Below are 16,777 nucleotides of genomic sequence, written 5' to 3' on the forward strand. Positions count from 1 at the left end.
ATGCTTAATATAGTGTGTAGTTTTGTCTTCTGGAACTTGTCTTTTTCACCGCTCGTGTCTCTAAAACCCATCCATGTCATTGTAGCTTGTTCGTTTTCCCTGCTATATAATATTTCACCGCCGCATATTGCAAAGGAAACAAATCCAGTCTCCTGTTGATGGATATATAGGCTGTTTCCAGTTTGGTGTTATTTCAAGGACTGCCACTCAGGATTTTGTTGTGTACACGTGAAAGAATTTCTCCAGACTACACACATGCAGGAGGGGAAAGCAAAGTTTTACAATTTCCTTTTCTAGAATGATTAACTTCTTTAAGTTGCTTTCTTCACTTAAATAGCCTGTAAATATCCTGGACATGCCTTCCTGTCAGCATATGGACCCTGCATCATCCATTTTAGCGGGGCTGTGCCTTTATTTAACCAGGCTCCTAGAATGGCTACTTAAATTGTTATGTTTCGTTATCACATGAAATGATGTCATGTATACCCCAGTACCTATAAGTAACACAACATTTTGAATCCTTAAAACACCCTATGAGGTCGTTCTTCCTGTTTTCCAGAGGCAGAGGAAAGGTAAGTAATGTGCCACGACCCAACATCTGGTGGGGTGGCACACAGCTGGACTTGAATCCACAGGAGGACCGGTGAGTTCACCCACGGTGACTCCTGGATGCAGGGCTCTGGAGGTCCTGGGGAAGGGGGCCCAGAGAGGAACTCAACTGGTTCCAAGCTCAGCGTGCTCCGGGACTCAGTTTCCCCATCCGGGTCGTGGCGGCAGTAAAGCGAGATAGAAGCGGGCCCGACCCACACTGAAGGTTTCCAGAAGGCTGTTGCGGTTTTCATTGCCCCTACCGGCTGCCCAGAGGGGCAAGCGACGCGCCAGCGCGGCCGGGTCCCGGGGTCGCCCGCCCCTCGCCCTTCCCCGCCGGCGCCGCCCGGGGGGCGGAGCCACCCGCGGCCCCTCCAGGCTCCGCCCGCCTCCCCGGCCTGGGCCAGAGCGGCGGCGGCGGCGCTAGGACCCGGCGGGCGTGGGCTGCGGCGGGGCCTGGGCGGCCGGAGCAGCGCGGACCCCGGCTCTCGGCTCCCGGCGCCATGTGAGGGGGCTCGGGGGCCGCGGGGGGCCGGGCGCTCCCCGGGGGAGGTGAGCGGGCGCCGCGCAGAGGCGGGCAGCGGGAGGGGGGGGGGGGGCTCTGCCTGCGCCCCGGGGCGGGGGCAGGGAGTCGCCAGGGATGGGGAAGATGCGGGGCCTCGGGGCTCCTCCAGACCCGCTCGCTCTCGGCGGTGGCGCCTGGAGGTACCGGTCCTCGCGCCCTAGGGCTGCCGCGGGGTTCGCGGGGCCCCTGCCACTGACTACCCCATTAGAGCTCGGGGACCTGCCGCCGTCCTGCCTCCCTCCTCGTCCCAGCTGGCGCTAGGGCTCCGGACCCCCCAGAGTGCGGAAATCGGGGGGCTTAGCGCAAGAGGGGGCGCAGAGAGTGAGTCGTCCCCCACTGGTGGACCCACGGGCTCAGCGCCCTCCCCCATCTAGACGTTAGGAGCCCCCTCCCCCTCCTCCCCGGAGCCCTCCTCTCGAGCGGCTTGTGGGGGCTTCTCGACCCTGCAGGAGGACCCCACCTCCCCTAGCCCCCCGGCTGGGAGAGGCAAAGCCCCCGAACAGAGGGCAGGGTGTGGCCCCCACCCTTAGCCCACGACTGAGCCCTCTTCCTGAACGACCAGCCTCGGGGCTGAGGCCACGCTCCTGGCCCGGTGCTCTGGGCTGCCGCCTCCCCAGCCTTAGCAAGTTGCTCCCCAGCAGGCCTGCTCCCTGGTGCTGGGCCAGGTGCTGGGCACACACTTGGTGGCCTCTGGCCCCTTCCAGCGCGAGGAGATCCTGGAAGGAGATCCTGGCAGGCTCAGCCCTGGGCTGCTCCCTGCAAACAAGCTGTAAACAAGGCTCCCCAGCAGACTCTGGGCAGCTGTGCAAGGAGCTTGGCCTCTCTGAACCTCACTCTCCTTATCTGTGAAATGGGAAGTAAGAGCCCTTCCTTTGCAGCGTGGCCAGGAGGATTGGGTGAGTGCGTGATGCATAGTGTGGCTCCCTGCACGCCTTCCTCGATATTAGAGGGAAGTGGCTAAGCCAGGTGTCCAACAAGGGGCAGCATTTAAGCTGAAGGTGAGGCAGGCCTTCAACAATGAATACCCACACGACTCACAGCTACTGTCAGGCACTGACCCAGCACTCGCAAGCTCCTTGCTTCCCTTGCCGCAGCTGCTTGAATCCTTTCAACAACCCCGTAAGTCACCTACTCTTATTATTCATTCCCATTTCAGAGATGAGGAAACTGAGGCTCAGAGAGGTCACATGGCTTGCCCGAGGCCCCTCAGCCAGTAAGTGGTGGAACCGGGATTCGCACTGGCACCTGAGATGCTGTATGACCAGGACCTTCCCAGAGCAGGAGTGTGACGGGGCTGACCAGGGGGTCGGTGGTCCTGGCTGAGGTCACTGCTCGGGCAAAGGTGGGAAAGTATTGGGTCGGCCTGGGAACTGGAGTGCTCTGGTGTGTCTGGAGCTTGGGGCATCCGAAGCAAAGGGTAGTGAGAGGGGAGGCTGGACCGAGATGGCCTGCACTGCCAGCCAGAGGGTCCGTGCTCATAAGCGCGACCCTGGGATTCTGGACACCCGTCTTGCTCCCCAAAGGGCTGTAAGGCCCCGGACAAGCTGCTTTTCTCTTCTAATGAGCCTCAGTTTCCTGATCTGTGTGGCAGGCACTGTACCCAGTGAGAGTCCCCAGTGCGCCCTGACTGGCCCTCCGGCCTGGGGGAAATCTGAAATCTGAAACCCGGCTTGGGAGGAGGGGGGCTTCCGCGGAGAAGGGGGTGGGGTTGGGCAGTGGGCGGAGTGATGGCCCAACCAATCAGGAGCGGCATGTGGGGGGAAGCCTCCTTTGGCCTGTTGTGCCGTGGCTATTCCTGGTGGCTGTGTAGGAGTAAACAGCCGCCAGGTCAAGGGGTGGGGATAGTGGCGGGGCCGGGAGGCCCCTGGAGGGGAGGACCGAGCTGGGGAGCCCTGGGCCTCCGTTTCTCTTCTGCACACTCTCCCTCCCTTAGTGCCTTTTGGCCTTGAATCTGCTGGAGGTGGCTGGATGCAAGTACTTACTCCCTTTTGACAGGTGGGGAAATTGAGGTCGGAAAGGAGCTAGGGCCTGTGAGGAGGTCCCCTCGCAGCTGCGGCTGCTAAGGGCCGACTGGGGCAGGAAGGAAGGGCTGTTACTTGAGGCTCCCCACCTACCCTCTGAGGGTGCGGCTGTGGTTATAGCGGATTGTCCAGTCTGTGCCCTTAACTCCTAAGGGCTTGTTGTTAATTAACGAAGTCATTCAGAGAACCTCCTGCACCCACCTCCACGCCTTTGGAGGCACAGTGGAGAATGTGAGTGAGGATCTGTGCCGGCTGCACGCTCGGAGAGCTCTCAGCCTAGCCGTGAGGGGACACACAGAGGAAGTTCCTGGTCTACCCTAGGCTTGGATGCTGAGAGGGCATGAGCAGGGTCCAAGAGGGCAGGGTATTCTAGACAGAGGGACAGTTGATGCAACTTCTGGAGGGCTGCCTGTGCAGAGGAGTTTGGGGACCTATAAGGAATAGTGCTTTATTCCAAGCCCACAGGGACCTAAGTCAGAGTAGGAATATACAGTGGGGCTCTTGCTGTGTGGGGGGCAAGCCCCCCGGCTTGGGAGCCAGCTTTAGGCCCTCCAGCTGCCTAGGAGAGCTAATGAGTGGGAAGGTCCCTGCTCAGGAAGCAGAGTGGGAGAGAGAAAGAGAGAGCAAGGAGAGAGGTCAGGCTCTGCATCACCGGGCTGTGTGACCTGAAGGCAGGTTCCTGCCCTTTCCAGGCCTCAGTGTCTCTCTCTGCAAAATGCATATGACCCTGAGCCTTGAAGTCATGGGTGGGTAGGAGAGCTGGCAGGGTGGGGAGGGTGTAGCCTTTGACCAGCTGTGGCCATAACCCTTTCTGTGGCTTGCAGGTGTGACCCCACATCCCTGCCCCCTGGGCCACCTGCAGGACGCCGGCCCCTGCCCCTCAGCAGACGCCGGAGAGAGATGAGTAGCAGCAAAGTAAGTCCCCCTTCATTTCTCGTCCCGATCTCGGCCTTTTATTTACCCAGTGAAATGGGCTCCTTTGGATCTGTGCCCCAGACCCAGACAACCACCAGTGCCTCTTCCCGGCCAGGAAGTGCCTGATGCCCCGGAGGCCCTGGCTGGAGCTCTGCCGTGGCCACTGATCTCTGTGGCTTTGGGCAAGCTCCTACCTCTCTCTGGGCCCGTATCCACCTGTGTCTTCCTAGGTTTGACTGGTCCATCTGTGGTAAAGGATTGGCCCATGTGATGGACACAGCACTGGGATGTGCTGGACGGAGGGTACTGCTCTGAGCATTGGTCAAAGATGACGGAATGTTGTTTGCCTCACTCTGAGGCTGTCAGAGTGATCGATTCGTTCCTGCTTTCCTGAGCACCTACTATGCGCCTGGCGCTGCACACGCCTTTCCTGGGATCCACTGCAGCGAAGCTTTGGAAGAAAGAGCCTGAGGGTTGGGGGTGGTGTGGTGTGGACATACCAGTGTGGGTCCAACTGAGAGAGAGAAAGCACACAGTAATTTGAACAGGGAGAGTTTAACATAAAGAATCATTAGCTACAGCCGGGCATTGGAGTCACGAGGGATGGGCATTCTGAGAAATACAGGAATAGCCAGTACAAGGAACAGCCACCACCGGCAGGGCCGAGACCCAGGCCTTGCTGGAGAGGGCACAGCTCTGGCCCACCGGGTGGCAGAGAACTCACTGTGGCGGTCTGCTGGTGGAAGTCGTCACAAAACCACTCCCTGGGCTACGGGGAAGGCTGCTCACAGGAGACGACTCCCAGGAGGCACCGGAGCTCATACAAAACTGCTCCGGGGAAGCTCATGGTCTCTGGGTGTTGTGTGTGGTTGAGTGTATTACACCCGCTGAGCTCTAGAGAGGCTGTGATCATAGAAGGGGCCAGAGACACTCTGCTCCCAAAGTGCCTGAAGGCACGTACAGGAGGAAGCTGCTGGCCACATGTGCTGTGGAAGCCATGTGCTCTGGGGGAGCAAAGGCACCGGGACCAGGCGTCAAAGCCACCAGACGCAGGAAGCCAACTCCTTTTCTCCTGCACTGCCTCTCCAGCGTCCTTTCCTGACAAAGCTTCATCTGCGTTTAGCTGCCAAGGACGTGCATCTAAGGGCCCAGGTCCATTTGCACAGACAGGCAAAAAGGGTGAACTTGGAGCTGAGAAGCGATACATGAATAACCAGCACAGAGGGGCGGTTAGCGCAAGGAGCCAGGATTTCCAGGCCTTGCCTAGCTGTGCCGACCCTGGGCAGATGAATCCCAAGGGACACTTTGGATCTCGCTTTCCTGCCCTGGCAGTGACAATGCATCCCACTTTGTCCCGTGCATCCCACTTCCTGACCAGATCCGTCCCCTCCAGCTTTAATGAATGATAAACATGACATTGGATTACTGTTTGGGGAAGACCTGGCTCCCCTCCTTTGAATGTCCCACCTGTCTCCAGGCATCCTTCCAGCTGTAGCTGGAGGGGTCCTTCTGACACCCACATCCAGTCCGATCCAGCAAGCCTTCTTTGAGAACCTTCCGTGCTTCTGTGCTCCGGGAGCTGGGATACGGTGGCCATGGAGGCCATCTCGGTCCCAGCCCGCGGAGCTCATGGCCTCACTGGGGGGGACTGCAGTTTGAACAGTGTGACCGGCGCTGTGATAGGGGGTACTCGGGGGCCAGACGAGGTGGTATCTGAGCTGGTCTGGAACGAAGAGCGGGAGTGAGCCAGGCGTGGTGGGTGGCAAGGATGAGGCGGGGGCCTGCCGGGCGGCTGGGCGCTCACCAGCCTCTCCCCTCTCCAGGAGCAGCGGTCAGCAGTGTTCGTGATCCTCTTTGCCCTCATCACCATCCTCATCCTCTACAGCTCCAACAGTGCCAATGAGGTCTTCCATTATGGCTCCCTGCGAGGCCGCACCCGCAGGCCTGTCAACCTCAAGAAATGGAGCATCAGCGACGGCTACGTCCCAATTCTTGGCAACAAGGTAGCATGACCACCTCGGGACGCTCCCTGAGACCGGGCTGGCGGCTGGTCTTTCCCATTGCCCGCCGTCACTGTTCCTCCCTCCTCCTCCTCCTCCTCCTCCTCCTCCTCCTCCTCCTCCTCCTCCCTCTGCTGCCTCCATTCCTTCTAAAGGAAAGGGGGGACCCCAGGAGTCAAGGCCATAGCTTCCAGTGCCTTCAGCCCCTTGTTTGTTTGTTTTTTATTTTTTTCTAAATGTTTATTTATTTCAGTGGGGGGAGGGGCAGAGAGAGAGGGAGACACAGAATCGGAAGCAGGTTCCAGGCTCTGAGCAATCAGCACAGAGCCCGATGGCGGGGCTCGAACTCACGAAACCGCGAGATCGTGACCTGAGCTGAAGTCGGACGCGTAACCAACTGAGACACCCAGGCGCCCCATTCGGCCCCTTGTTTGCTGTGTGATGTTGCACAAGTGCCCTGTCTCTCTCTGGGCCTCAGTTGTCTTCAGGGTTCCATTTTTAGTGCTGATAATCCTACTGCCTCCTGAGTCAGAATTCCTAAGGAGAGATGTCTCTGGTTTTCACGGATCTCCGTCTCTGCTGGGTAGTCCACACAGGGTTTGAGAGCAGAAGGCTCAAGTATTTGACAACACCAAAACAGTCCTAATAATGGCTGCCCTTTGTCAGTTCCCCGCTGTGTGCCGGGCACTGTGATTAGCAGTAATGAGCATACCAACCCTGTAAGGTCAGCATTGTTATTCGCCTTGAAGAGATGGGGAAACCAAGACTCAGGGAGGCAAAGTCACTTGTCCAAGTCCACACAGCAAGGGAGGGGAGGAGCGAGGGTATTTTTTGCCCCAACCCCTGGGGAGTTGTAGCTGTAGAGAGAAGCCAGAAATCATTCCTGGGGCTTCTGTTTGCCTTGGGTAGCCGTGAAACGCAGGTTGTATTTCTGGGGTTCACCCCATAATCCTCTGAGCCCTAGATGTTTTCTGGGAGGCCAAGTAGATAATCATTGGCCTGGAATATGAACTCCGCCTCCCAGGAGAAGGTGGTCTCCCAATCCCTGCCTGCCTCCTTCCCCTCCCTCAAACCCCACCCCCCCGGGGGTACCTAGGCAGCTCAGTTGGTTAAGTGGCTAACTTGGGCTCTGTCACAGTTCCTGAGTTCGAGCCCCACATCGGGCTCTCTGCTGTCAGTACGGAGCTGGGTTTGGATTTTCTGTCCCCATCTCTCTCTGCCCCTCCCCATCCCCCCCCTCTCAAAAATAAACATTAAAAAAAAATTAAAAACAACAACGACCCCCTCCTAAATCCCTCAGGGTCTTTGCACACGTCGTGTGTGGAGAGCCTGAACCAGGGGCTCTGAATGCACCCTTGCTGGGAAAGGGCCCGTTGGCAGGTGTTCAGAGATGGATTAACACCTAACTGAGACCCTAAGAATCCTTGAAAGAGAAACACAAATAATGGGACCAGGGAGAAAGTGGAACAGCCTGAGTGTGGGTGACACCAGCCTGACAGGGGAAGCCAGTAGAGCTCGGGAAAGCTGGAAAAGCCATCCGTTGAGGTCCATGGGAGCTGTTGTTAGATCTTGGAGCGAGGGCTCAGAGCAGACTGCCTGGAGGAGGTGGCACCTGAGCTCACACTTAGAGGCCGAACAGGAATTCCATGGGCAGAAAACAGGCCCCGGAGAACACGTGGTTCCAACTCATTCACCGGTGGGGGAAACAGAGGCCCAGACGGGCTTCCACACTCTTTCCTTTTCGACAGGTGGTGTCTTACGTGTGGATGGTGTGGAGATGTCATGGGTGCCCTGGGGAGGTTGCCCTCTTAGGAGAACTGGACCAAGCCCGGGGCTCTGTGGCCATATCGACCTGGGTTCATACCCCAGCGCTGCACTCCTCTGCTGGGTGACTTTGGGGACATCCCTGCATACCTGTCCTGTCCTCCTGTTCCTTCACTCGGCTCCGGACAAGTGGCCGCCTTTGGCTTCTCAACACACGGTGGCCATTCCCACTTCAGCACCTCTGGTCTTGCTGTTCCCCCGCCTCAATTATTTTCCTATGTGGTTCCTCTTCATCCTCCTGGTCTCGGCTCCGACAGGCCCCCACTGGATGATCTTTCTAGAGGAGCCCCCGCTCCTGTCCCTCCTGATCCCTTGCCTCTGTTGTATTGTCTTCGTGGTACGTTTTGCTCACCACCTGGCATCATTTTATCTTTTCCTTGTTCTCTGCCTAACCGTGCCTCTTGAAGGCAGGACGGGGCTCTTTTCCTCGTAGCTCTGTCCCTGGTATTTAGCCATTAGCCAGCTCGCTGGAAGTGTTTGTTGAATGTCGAGCGAACAGCCTTCAGCTTCCCTGTTTTTTTGTTTTTTTTTTTTTTTTAATTTTTTTTTTTTTTAACGTTTTTTTTTTTATTTATTTTTGGGACAGAGAGAGACAGAGCATGAACGGGGGAGGGGCACAGAGAGAGAGGGAGACACAGAATCAGAAACAGGCTCCAGGCTCCCAGCCATCAGCCCAGAGCCCGACGCGGGGCTCGAACTCCCGGACCGCGAGATCGCGACCTGGCTGGAGTCGGACGCCCAACCGACTGCGCCACCCAGGCGCCCCTTCCCTGTTTTTAAAATGGGCAAAATAATTCCTGCCTCCTGGAGGCCTGGATGTACAGAGCCTAGGGCCTGGCACGGAACGGTCGTGATAGTGTTGACTTTCCTTGCTGCCTCCCCCCAGACGCTGCCCTCCCGGTGCCACCAGTGTGTGATTGTCACCAGCTCTAGCCACCTGCTGGGAACCAAGCTGGGCCCTGAGATCGAGCGAGCCGAGTGCACAATCCGCATGAACGACGCGCCCACCACAGGCTACTCAGCCGACGTAGGCAACAAGACCACATTCCGTGTGGTAGCCCATTCCAGCGTATTCCGTGTGCTGCGGAGGCCCCAGGAATTCGTCAACCGGACCCCCGAAACTGCGTTCATCTTTTGGGGCCCCCCAAACAAGATGCAGAAGCCCCAGGGCAGCCTTGTGCGTGTCATCCAGCGGGCAGGCCTGGTGTTCCCCAACATGGAGGCCTATGCCGTCTCTCCCGGCCGCATGCGCCAATTTGACGACCTCTTCCGGGGTGAGACGGGCAAGGACAGGTACCAGCCTCCTGCCTGCCCCCTCCGGCCGGCCCTGTGCTCCCCATCAGCATTCTCTGCCCAGAGGGCCTGTTGTTCCCGGCATGCACTACCCTGAGGGTGTGGTCACTTCCTGCTGCTCTCTGCTCAGGTTTTCCTAGGGGATTTTCATTGTGTCCAGCCCTTAGCATGGGTCACTTCCAACGTGCTCTGAGTGGTCTCGTCTCCCCAGGAAGGCTTCCCAGCCTGCATTGCTCTGAGGGAACAGGGCTCCTAACATGCTCTGCTCCCCGTAGTCTGCCTCTGGAAGGTATTGACTGTACCCAGCATGTCTTGCTTTAGGCCCACGGTTGCTCCCAGCATACTCTATCCTAAGGATACATCGGCCCAGAAAAGCTAGGCCGATGCTATCCAGTAGAAATATAACGCAAGCTGTATGTGTAATTTGTATTTTTGTAGTAGCCCAATTAACCCAATACATCCAACATATAGACCCTGTGCTTACTTTGTTTGACTTATCCCTAAATATTTATTTTTATTTTTTTTATGTTTATTTATTTTTGAGAGAGAGGGAAAGACAGAGCGTGAGCAGGGGAGGGGCAGAGAGAGAAGGAGACACAGAATCCAAAGCAGGCTCCAGGCTCTGAGCCGTCAGCCCAGAGCCCGATGCGGGGCTCGAACTCACGGACCGTGAGATCATGACCTGAGCCGAAGTCAGAAGTTCAGCCGACTGAGCCACCCAGGCGGCCCCTGATTTATCCCTTAATATTTAAAATTTGAGGGTGCTATTATAAATTGTATTTAAAATTTTGGGGGGTTCCCAACTGTTCATTGCTAGTGGATAGAAATACAATTGGTTTTTGTGGGTTGACCTTATATCCTGTAATCCTGCTAAATTTCCTTATTGGTTCTGGGAAATTTTTCTAGGTTCTTTGGGATTTTCCATATACGTGATCCTGTTGTAAGGACAATTTCCAATATGTATGCATCTTATTTCTTTTTCTTGCCTTATTGCACTGGCTAGGACTGACAATACAAGGTCAAATTGTATTGGAAGTGGTGAGGGTAGACATCTTGCCTTGGTCCCGGTCTTGGTGGGAAAGCATTCAGTCCATCATTGAATATGATGTTAGCTATAGAGTTTTTAGCTGCTCTTTATCAGGTTGAAAAATTTCTCTTTTCTAACTAATTTGCTAAGAGTTTTTATCATTATTGGATATTGAGTTTTATCAAGTGTTTTTAGGCATCAATTAATATGATCATGTGGTTTTTCTTAAGACTATTACTATGGTGGATTATACCAATTGATTTTTGAATATTGAATCAGACTTGCATTTCTGGAATAAACTCCACTTGGCTGTGGCGTATTATTCTTTTTTATATACTGCTGAATATGACTTGCTAATATCTTGTTCAGATTTTTGTGTCTGTATTCATGAGAGATCTTGATCTGTAGTTTTGTTTGGTTTTTGTACTGTTTTCGTATGGTTTTGGTAGTATGGGTAATGCTGGCCTCTGAAAATGTATAGAATTGGTGTTATTTCTTCTTTATTTTATTTTATTAAAAAAAATTTTTTAATGTTTATTTTTGAGAGAGAGAGATAGACAACACAAGCAGGAGAAGGGCAGAGAGAGGGGGAGACACAGAATCCGAAGCAGCTCCAGGCTCTGAGCTGTCAGCACAGAGCCTGACGCAGGGCTCAAACCCTCAGACTGCGAGATCATGACCTGAGCCAAAGTCGGACACTCAACCGACTGAGCCACCCAGGCGCCCCGGTGTTATTTCTTCTTTAAATATTTCGTAGAATTTGCCAAACTCTCTGGGTCTGGAGAGTTCTTTTTCAGAAGGTTTTGAACAATGAATTCAATTTCTTAATAGTCACAGACACTTAGGTTAATCTGTTTCATCTTGGCTGTGTTTCAGTAGTTTCTGATTTTCAAGGAATTGGTCCATTTCATTGAAGTTGTGAAATTTACGTATGTGCTTGTTTGTGGTTTTCTTATTGTCCTCATGTCTACAGGATCTGCAATGATGTCCTCTGTTTTATTCTTGATACTGGTAGCTTGTATCTTTGCTTTTTCTTGGTCAGTCTTGTGAGAGGTTTATTTTCTTTCCAAACTTTCCAAAGAACCACCTTCAATCAAATATATCCAAACTATTTTCGGTTCAACATATGATCAGTATCAAAAACTACCAGTGACATTTTCTGTGTTCTTTCCCTCATACTAAAAAAATCCCAGGCATATTTTACACCGACAGCACATTTCAACCACACATCGTGTGCCCACATGTGGCTACTGGCTGCCATAGTGGACAGCAAAGGCTCCAGGTCCTTGGCTACCTCCCATGCCTTGCTGTGAACCCGTGGTCACTCTCAGCATGACCTTCTCTGATTAGTCTCCCTTTAGGCGTTTGCTCCTAGCGTGGGCACAGCTGTTCCTAGCAAGTTCCATTAAGCAAGGCCATGAGTCTAGTGAGCTCATGGTCACTTGCAACCTGCCCTACTGTGACCAGTCTCCCCGGGAGTCTATTCCCAGCGTGCCCTGTTCCTTCAAAGGCGCTCTCTCCACACCCCTCATCTCTGCCCAGACAAGTCCTCTGCCAGCATGCACGTGTTCCCACAGTAGGGCTGGGCTGCGGGGCGGGGGGTGGGGTGGTCACTGAAGTTGGGGGAGGGCCCTGATGGTGGGAGGAGTTCTGGGAAACCCCAGGTGGGTTGACCGTTCCTCCCTGTCTGCCTGACCCCTCATCATGCCCCCTCTCTGCCCGCAGGGAAAAGTCCCATTCGTGGTTGAGCACCGGCTGGTTCACCATGGTGATTGCAGTGGAGTTGTGTGACCACGTGCACGTCTATGGCATGGTCCCCCCTGACTACTGCAGGTGAGCCCCCCACCCCAAACAACGCCCAGTCACTAGCTGCAGCTTGGAGCCCAGAAACATTGGCTGGGGGTGCCTTTGAAGCCTCTGTCTTAGGGTATTCAGACTGCTCTGCAGAGATCTAAGCTCCTTGGGGCTAGCTGCCTCGGGGGCCTCTCCCCAGCTCAACCATAGTCCAGATTTTGTATATTAATAGTCACTATTATTGAGATGACCACATGAAAAGCCCATGTACCAAGCGTGGCTTCATTCATTATCTCGTGTACTCCTCACGGTGACCCACATGGATAGTTGCATTACTCTTTCTGTTTCATAGATGAGAAAAACTGAGGAAGATGTTTTGGGAGTGGCCTAAGGCCCCACAAACAGGAAGCAGTGGGGCCAGGCTCCGGAGCCCATATTTCTTACCACTACCCTACACTGCCTCCCTCTTCAGGAAAGGAAACATTTGGATCATATTAAAAAAAAAAAAAAAAAAAAAAAAAAAGTTGGATGGTCATAAACCTAGTCCACCCTGCATCCATTTTACAGATGGGAAAACTGAGGCCCAGGGAGGGGCAGGGATTCCAACCCCCCCCCCCCCCCCCCCCCGCCGAAATCCTATAGCAAGTCAGGGGCTGGAAAGGGCGAGGGCTGTGCTGGTGCCTGCCCTGCCCTGCCCTTACAGCCCCTCTCTGCTCTGCCCCAGCCAGCGGCCCCGTCTGCAACGCATGCCCTACCACTACTATGAGCCCAAGGGACCGGATGAGTGTGTCACCTACATCCAGAATGAGCACAGCCGCAAGGGCAACCACCACCGCTTCATCACGGAGAAGAGGGTCTTCTCATCCTGGGCCCAGCTGTATGGAATCACTTTCTCCCACCCCTCGTGGACCTAGGCCGCCCTCCCTGTGGACCCCTCCTAAGGGACACAGGAGAGGCCTCTCTCCTGCCAGCCACTCAACCAAGGGCCGTCTCCTGGCCAGTCAAGGCTGGTCGGAGCGTCTTCTGGCCAATCAGGGCCTTGTCGGGGGTAGTATCCTCTGGCCAGCCAAGGCCCGGGGGTATCTCTTGACCAATCAGGGATTTGAGCTTCTATGTGGTTAATCAGGGGTGTTGGGGGTATTTCTCGTCCAGTCAGGGTCTGAGCATAGTCAATCAGGGTATTTCTGAAGTCATCTGAGGCTAAGGACATGTGCTTTCCCATGAGTCCTTGGTCCAGAGCCCCAGGATGGACCTCCAGTCGCTCCCTGTGGCTGGGACCGTGAGGTCCTGTCCTGAGGAGCTGGGAACTTTGTGTTGCTCCCTCACTTGCCAGAGCCAGAAGGAGAAGCTGCATGGGAGTGGGGCTGCCTGGAGGGCAGGCCAGACCATTTGGGGGGTTGTGGGGGATCCTAGAGGTGGGAGCCAGCATCCGGGTCTTGGCTCTGCCCTGAGTGGCTTTGGACAAAACCCTTGCCCCCTCTCTGGTCGCCCTTCTGCCCGTGTCAGGTTCTAACGTGGAGTCTGAGACCCCCTCCCACTTTCCCCATTGACCTCCTTGGGTCTGTCCTCCCTGAGACTGGACCCCTCCAGCCACCACCTTTGGCTGGGGGGCTCAGCTCCCTGGGGGACTGGGGTTCCCTTCCTCACCTCCTTCTGGAAACTTAAGGGTATTTTTGCGCAAACTCCCACAGAGTTTGGGGGGAATCTAACAGGAAAGGGATAAGCCTTCAGCTGTTTTCTTAGTCCCTCCACTCAGCTGCCATTAGTTTGGCTCTTAAAGAGCCAGGCTCCCTTTTCTGCCATCCAGCAGTGAGGATTTCTACCTATTGGAGGAGACTTTGGGGCTGAGAAGGGGGGAATCCCAGCCAAACTGGGGTTTCACATAGCCCCTTTGCAGCTGCTGTAGTTGTCCGAGGGCCTCCCCTCCGCTGGGCCTGGGAGGGCTCTAGGGGGCCAGGAGCTGTGTTGCCTGGGTTCTGTCCCCTCACTCTACATCAGGCACTTTATTGCTGGACCTCAGTGGGGTGGGTTCGCCCCTGCTCTTCCAGAGCCTGGAAGGGAAGACTGGAGGGCTTCCTGGAGGAGGCTGTGGAGTGGGAGGGGTCAGGGGGAGAAGGAAGAGGCCAGCAGCAAGCCTTTGCACATTGGGGTGGGGGCTGGGGACCGGCAACTACCCCAGACTTGGTTTTGTAACGATTTGTACAGAATAAATGCACCTAAGCTCTGGTTCCGTTTCCTGTGTCTCTCAGATCCAGCTTGACTCCCTCTGGCCTGGCTGTGGGCTTCCTCAGGACAGTGCCCACACCCTCCAGCCAGCCTGGAAGTTCATACACAGGATGGCCAGCTCCTTCAACCGGCCAGTGAGTCACGCGTTTTGCAGCTTGGGTGGAGACCTGGCAGCCCCGGAGGTGTGTGGGGTTCCTGGAGCCAAGCCCACCTGGCTTTTCCAGTCCCTCCTCTCCCTTCCTGTGTGACCTCAGGCACATCACTTCCCCTCTCAGAGCCCTGGCTCCCTCATGGGTGCGACAGGTCCAGACACTGCTCTTGAGGTTCTAGGGAGGGGAGGGGCCGTGTGGCAGTTCTGTCCCAGACAGGCCGCGGAGGGTGGTAAGGACTACGAGACAATGACACAGGGCACTCTGAAGAGGTGACGTGCTTCCCTTCCCTTCCCTTTGAGGCCTGAAGGAGGAGGAAGAGACCTGCGGAAGTTTGGGGGAGGTGCTTCTGGCAGGGAGAAGTTGGGGGGGGGGGTGGAGAATGACATCTGTCACAGAGAGCAGCTGGGGGGCACTGGAGAGAGAGAGCACATTGAAGGGGAGAGGACAGACGGGGCTCAGAGGTTGACTCTAGGGCCTGGGGACACTGAGGGCAGGGAGTGGAAATTTCCCGCGGGGCCCAGTGGGAAGAAGGCCGCAGGGCTGCAGCCCTGGGAGGGGCCTGGTGAGTCCTGGACCGCACGAGGCAGCCGCCGCCTTCTCGGCAAAAGGGTTTGTTGACTCCAGGTTGGCAGGAGGACGGGGGTCGGTGACTCTGGCAGATCACAACCTGTTTAGGCAGATAAGATGCCCTTGGGAGCGGAGGCCTAACAAAGGGTGACTGTGTAAGACAAGGGCGGGCGGCCTGCTGGGACGGGAGAGAGTGCTCCCCGGGCACAGGGCCAGCTGGGATGGTGGGCCCCAGAGCTGGGAGGCGAGAGCTCGCTCACGGACACGCTCCCGCAACGGGTAGCCGCGTGCCGTGCGCTGTGTTAGGTGCCATTGGCGAGGGAGGGCATGTCAGGTGGGAAGAACGGCCGGACGACAGCCTGGTGGGGGCGACCCACAGCCTGCCTCAGTAGACAGTGAGTCCACAGAAGGAAGGAGCGGTGGGAGATGAGACTGCCCGGGGCTGGCTGGGAAAAGGCCACGAGTGCCCGTGAGAGGGGGGCAGAGCCACAGTCGTGTGGCAGCAGCAGGATGGGCAGGAGGCTGGGACCGACCAGGTACAGTAATGGTGGTGATTGTCCTGTCAGAGGGATGGTGACCCCTTGCAAAGTCCTTATGTGGGGAGCCTAAGGCCCCGCATGAGAATGGGGAGATGGGAATACCACCCACTTCCAAGCCCACGCAAAGGCTGCTGGGGATCTGGGTCCGGGCAGAGGTTTCTAGGTAGACTTTCTCCCAGAACACTGAGGCCCTTTTGTCTGCCCACTGGTGGGCATGAAGGGAGGTGCAGTAGGAAAGCATCAGGAGGGGGTGAGTTGTTGGGGGTGGACCCTGGGACCATTCAGCTTCGCATCAGAAGGTAGGACTCGGAGGATGCGGAGGGCAGGAGGCGTGGGGCTCTCAACTCCACAAACTCACCCCCCGAGATGGGACCCAGCAGAGACTGGTCCACTCTCGTTGCCAGAACCAACTTCCTAAAGCCACCTCATCACGGTCCTCTTTGCTCTGGAAGCTTCACCGGCTCCCCACTGTGCCAGGACCAAACCTACCTCTTCTTTTGGGGTTCAGGGCCCTCCGACCTCCATTCTTCTTTCCCAGTTACCCCACTAAGGCCCCAACCTCTCACCCCTCCTTGGGCGTGGGGCCATCTCTTACCAGCTGTAGACCTGACATGTGCTTCCTGAGGTAGCCACTCCAGCCGTTTCCTGCCGTGTTCGGCCAGTGGGGACAGCCAGGCCCACCTGGGGCAGCTGGGCTATGCGTGGTTCCGTCCGTGAGCCTCTGAGGGAAGCCGCCCCAGAGTCCTCCTCTACTCCACCCCCTGCCCCGCCCCACCCCACCCCAGCAGGCTTGTCTTTCAGCCTTGGAATTCTTTCTTTAACCAAAATATTTTTTAAATATTTTAAAAACTGGTTTTCATGGGGATGCCTGGGTGGCTCAGTCAGTTAAGCGTCTGACTTCAGCTCCGGTCATGATCTCAGGGTCCGTAGGTTCAAGCCCCGTGTGGGGGCTCTGTGCTGACAGCTCAGAGCCTGGAGCCTGCTTCGGGTTCTGTGTCTCCCTCTCTCTCTGCCCCTACCCCGCTTGCACTCTCTCTCTCTCTCTCTCTCTCTCTCTCTCTCAAAAGTAAATAAACATTAAAAAAAATATTTTTAAACAAATAAAAACTGGTTTCATTTTATGGTTTTTTTTTTTTTTCATGTTACAAAGTAACATAAGATATACAAATGTACAAGATAGCATCTCCTGGGGCGCCTGGGTGGCGCAGTCGGTTAAGCGTCCGACTTCAGCCAGGTCACGATCTCGCGGTCCGTGAGTTCGAGCCC

General features: G+C 55.8%; 1 protein-coding gene across 8 annotated transcripts; it reads left to right on the forward strand.

The window, feature by feature from the left end:
- The first annotated feature begins 1,000 nt into the window (after positions 1-1,000).
- Positions 1,001-14,253, forward strand: ST6GALNAC6 (ST6 N-acetylgalactosaminide alpha-2,6-sialyltransferase 6). 8 transcript variants are annotated; one of them, XM_047829072.1, is made up of 7 exons: positions 1,001-1,140; positions 2,310-2,366; positions 3,999-4,089; positions 5,913-6,092; positions 8,800-9,206; positions 11,959-12,066; positions 12,752-13,086. In XM_047829072.1, exons 2-7 carry the CDS (start codon positions 2,341-2,343, stop codon positions 12,939-12,941), a joined length of 1,002 nt encoding a protein of 333 aa, XP_047685028.1. In that variant the 5' UTR covers positions 1,001-1,140; positions 2,310-2,340; the 3' UTR covers positions 12,942-13,086. The 8 variants fall into 8 exon arrangements, with proteins under 8 accessions (XP_047685028.1, XP_047685022.1, XP_047685020.1 ...); XM_047829064.1 differs by having other exon boundaries at positions 1,022-1,093; positions 12,756-14,253; XM_047829066.1 differs by lacking the exon at positions 2,310-2,366 and having other exon boundaries at positions 12,756-14,253.
- Positions 14,254-16,777: the final 2,524 nt, after the last annotated feature.

Source organism: Prionailurus viverrinus, chromosome D4 (genome assembly GCF_022837055.1).
Source record: "Prionailurus viverrinus isolate Anna chromosome D4, UM_Priviv_1.0, whole genome shotgun sequence".
Lineage (NCBI taxonomy): Eukaryota > Metazoa > Chordata > Mammalia > Carnivora > Felidae > Prionailurus > Prionailurus viverrinus.

What these genes read in the sequence shown, in the direction of transcription:
- ST6GALNAC6 (XM_047829064.1), top strand. Translation starts at nt 2,341, where the DNA reads ATGGCTTGCCCGAGGCCCCTCAGCCA. An exon ending in TGCCCGAGGCCCCTCAGCCA is followed by an intron (nt 2,367 to 3,998) that starts GTAAGTGGTGGA and finishes TGTGGCTTGCAG; the next exon opens with GTGTGACCCCACATCCCTGC. An exon ending in TCCCAATTCTTGGCAACAAG is followed by an intron (nt 6,093 to 8,799) that starts GTAGCATGACCA and finishes GCCTCCCCCCAG; the next exon opens with ACGCTGCCCTCCCGGTGCCA.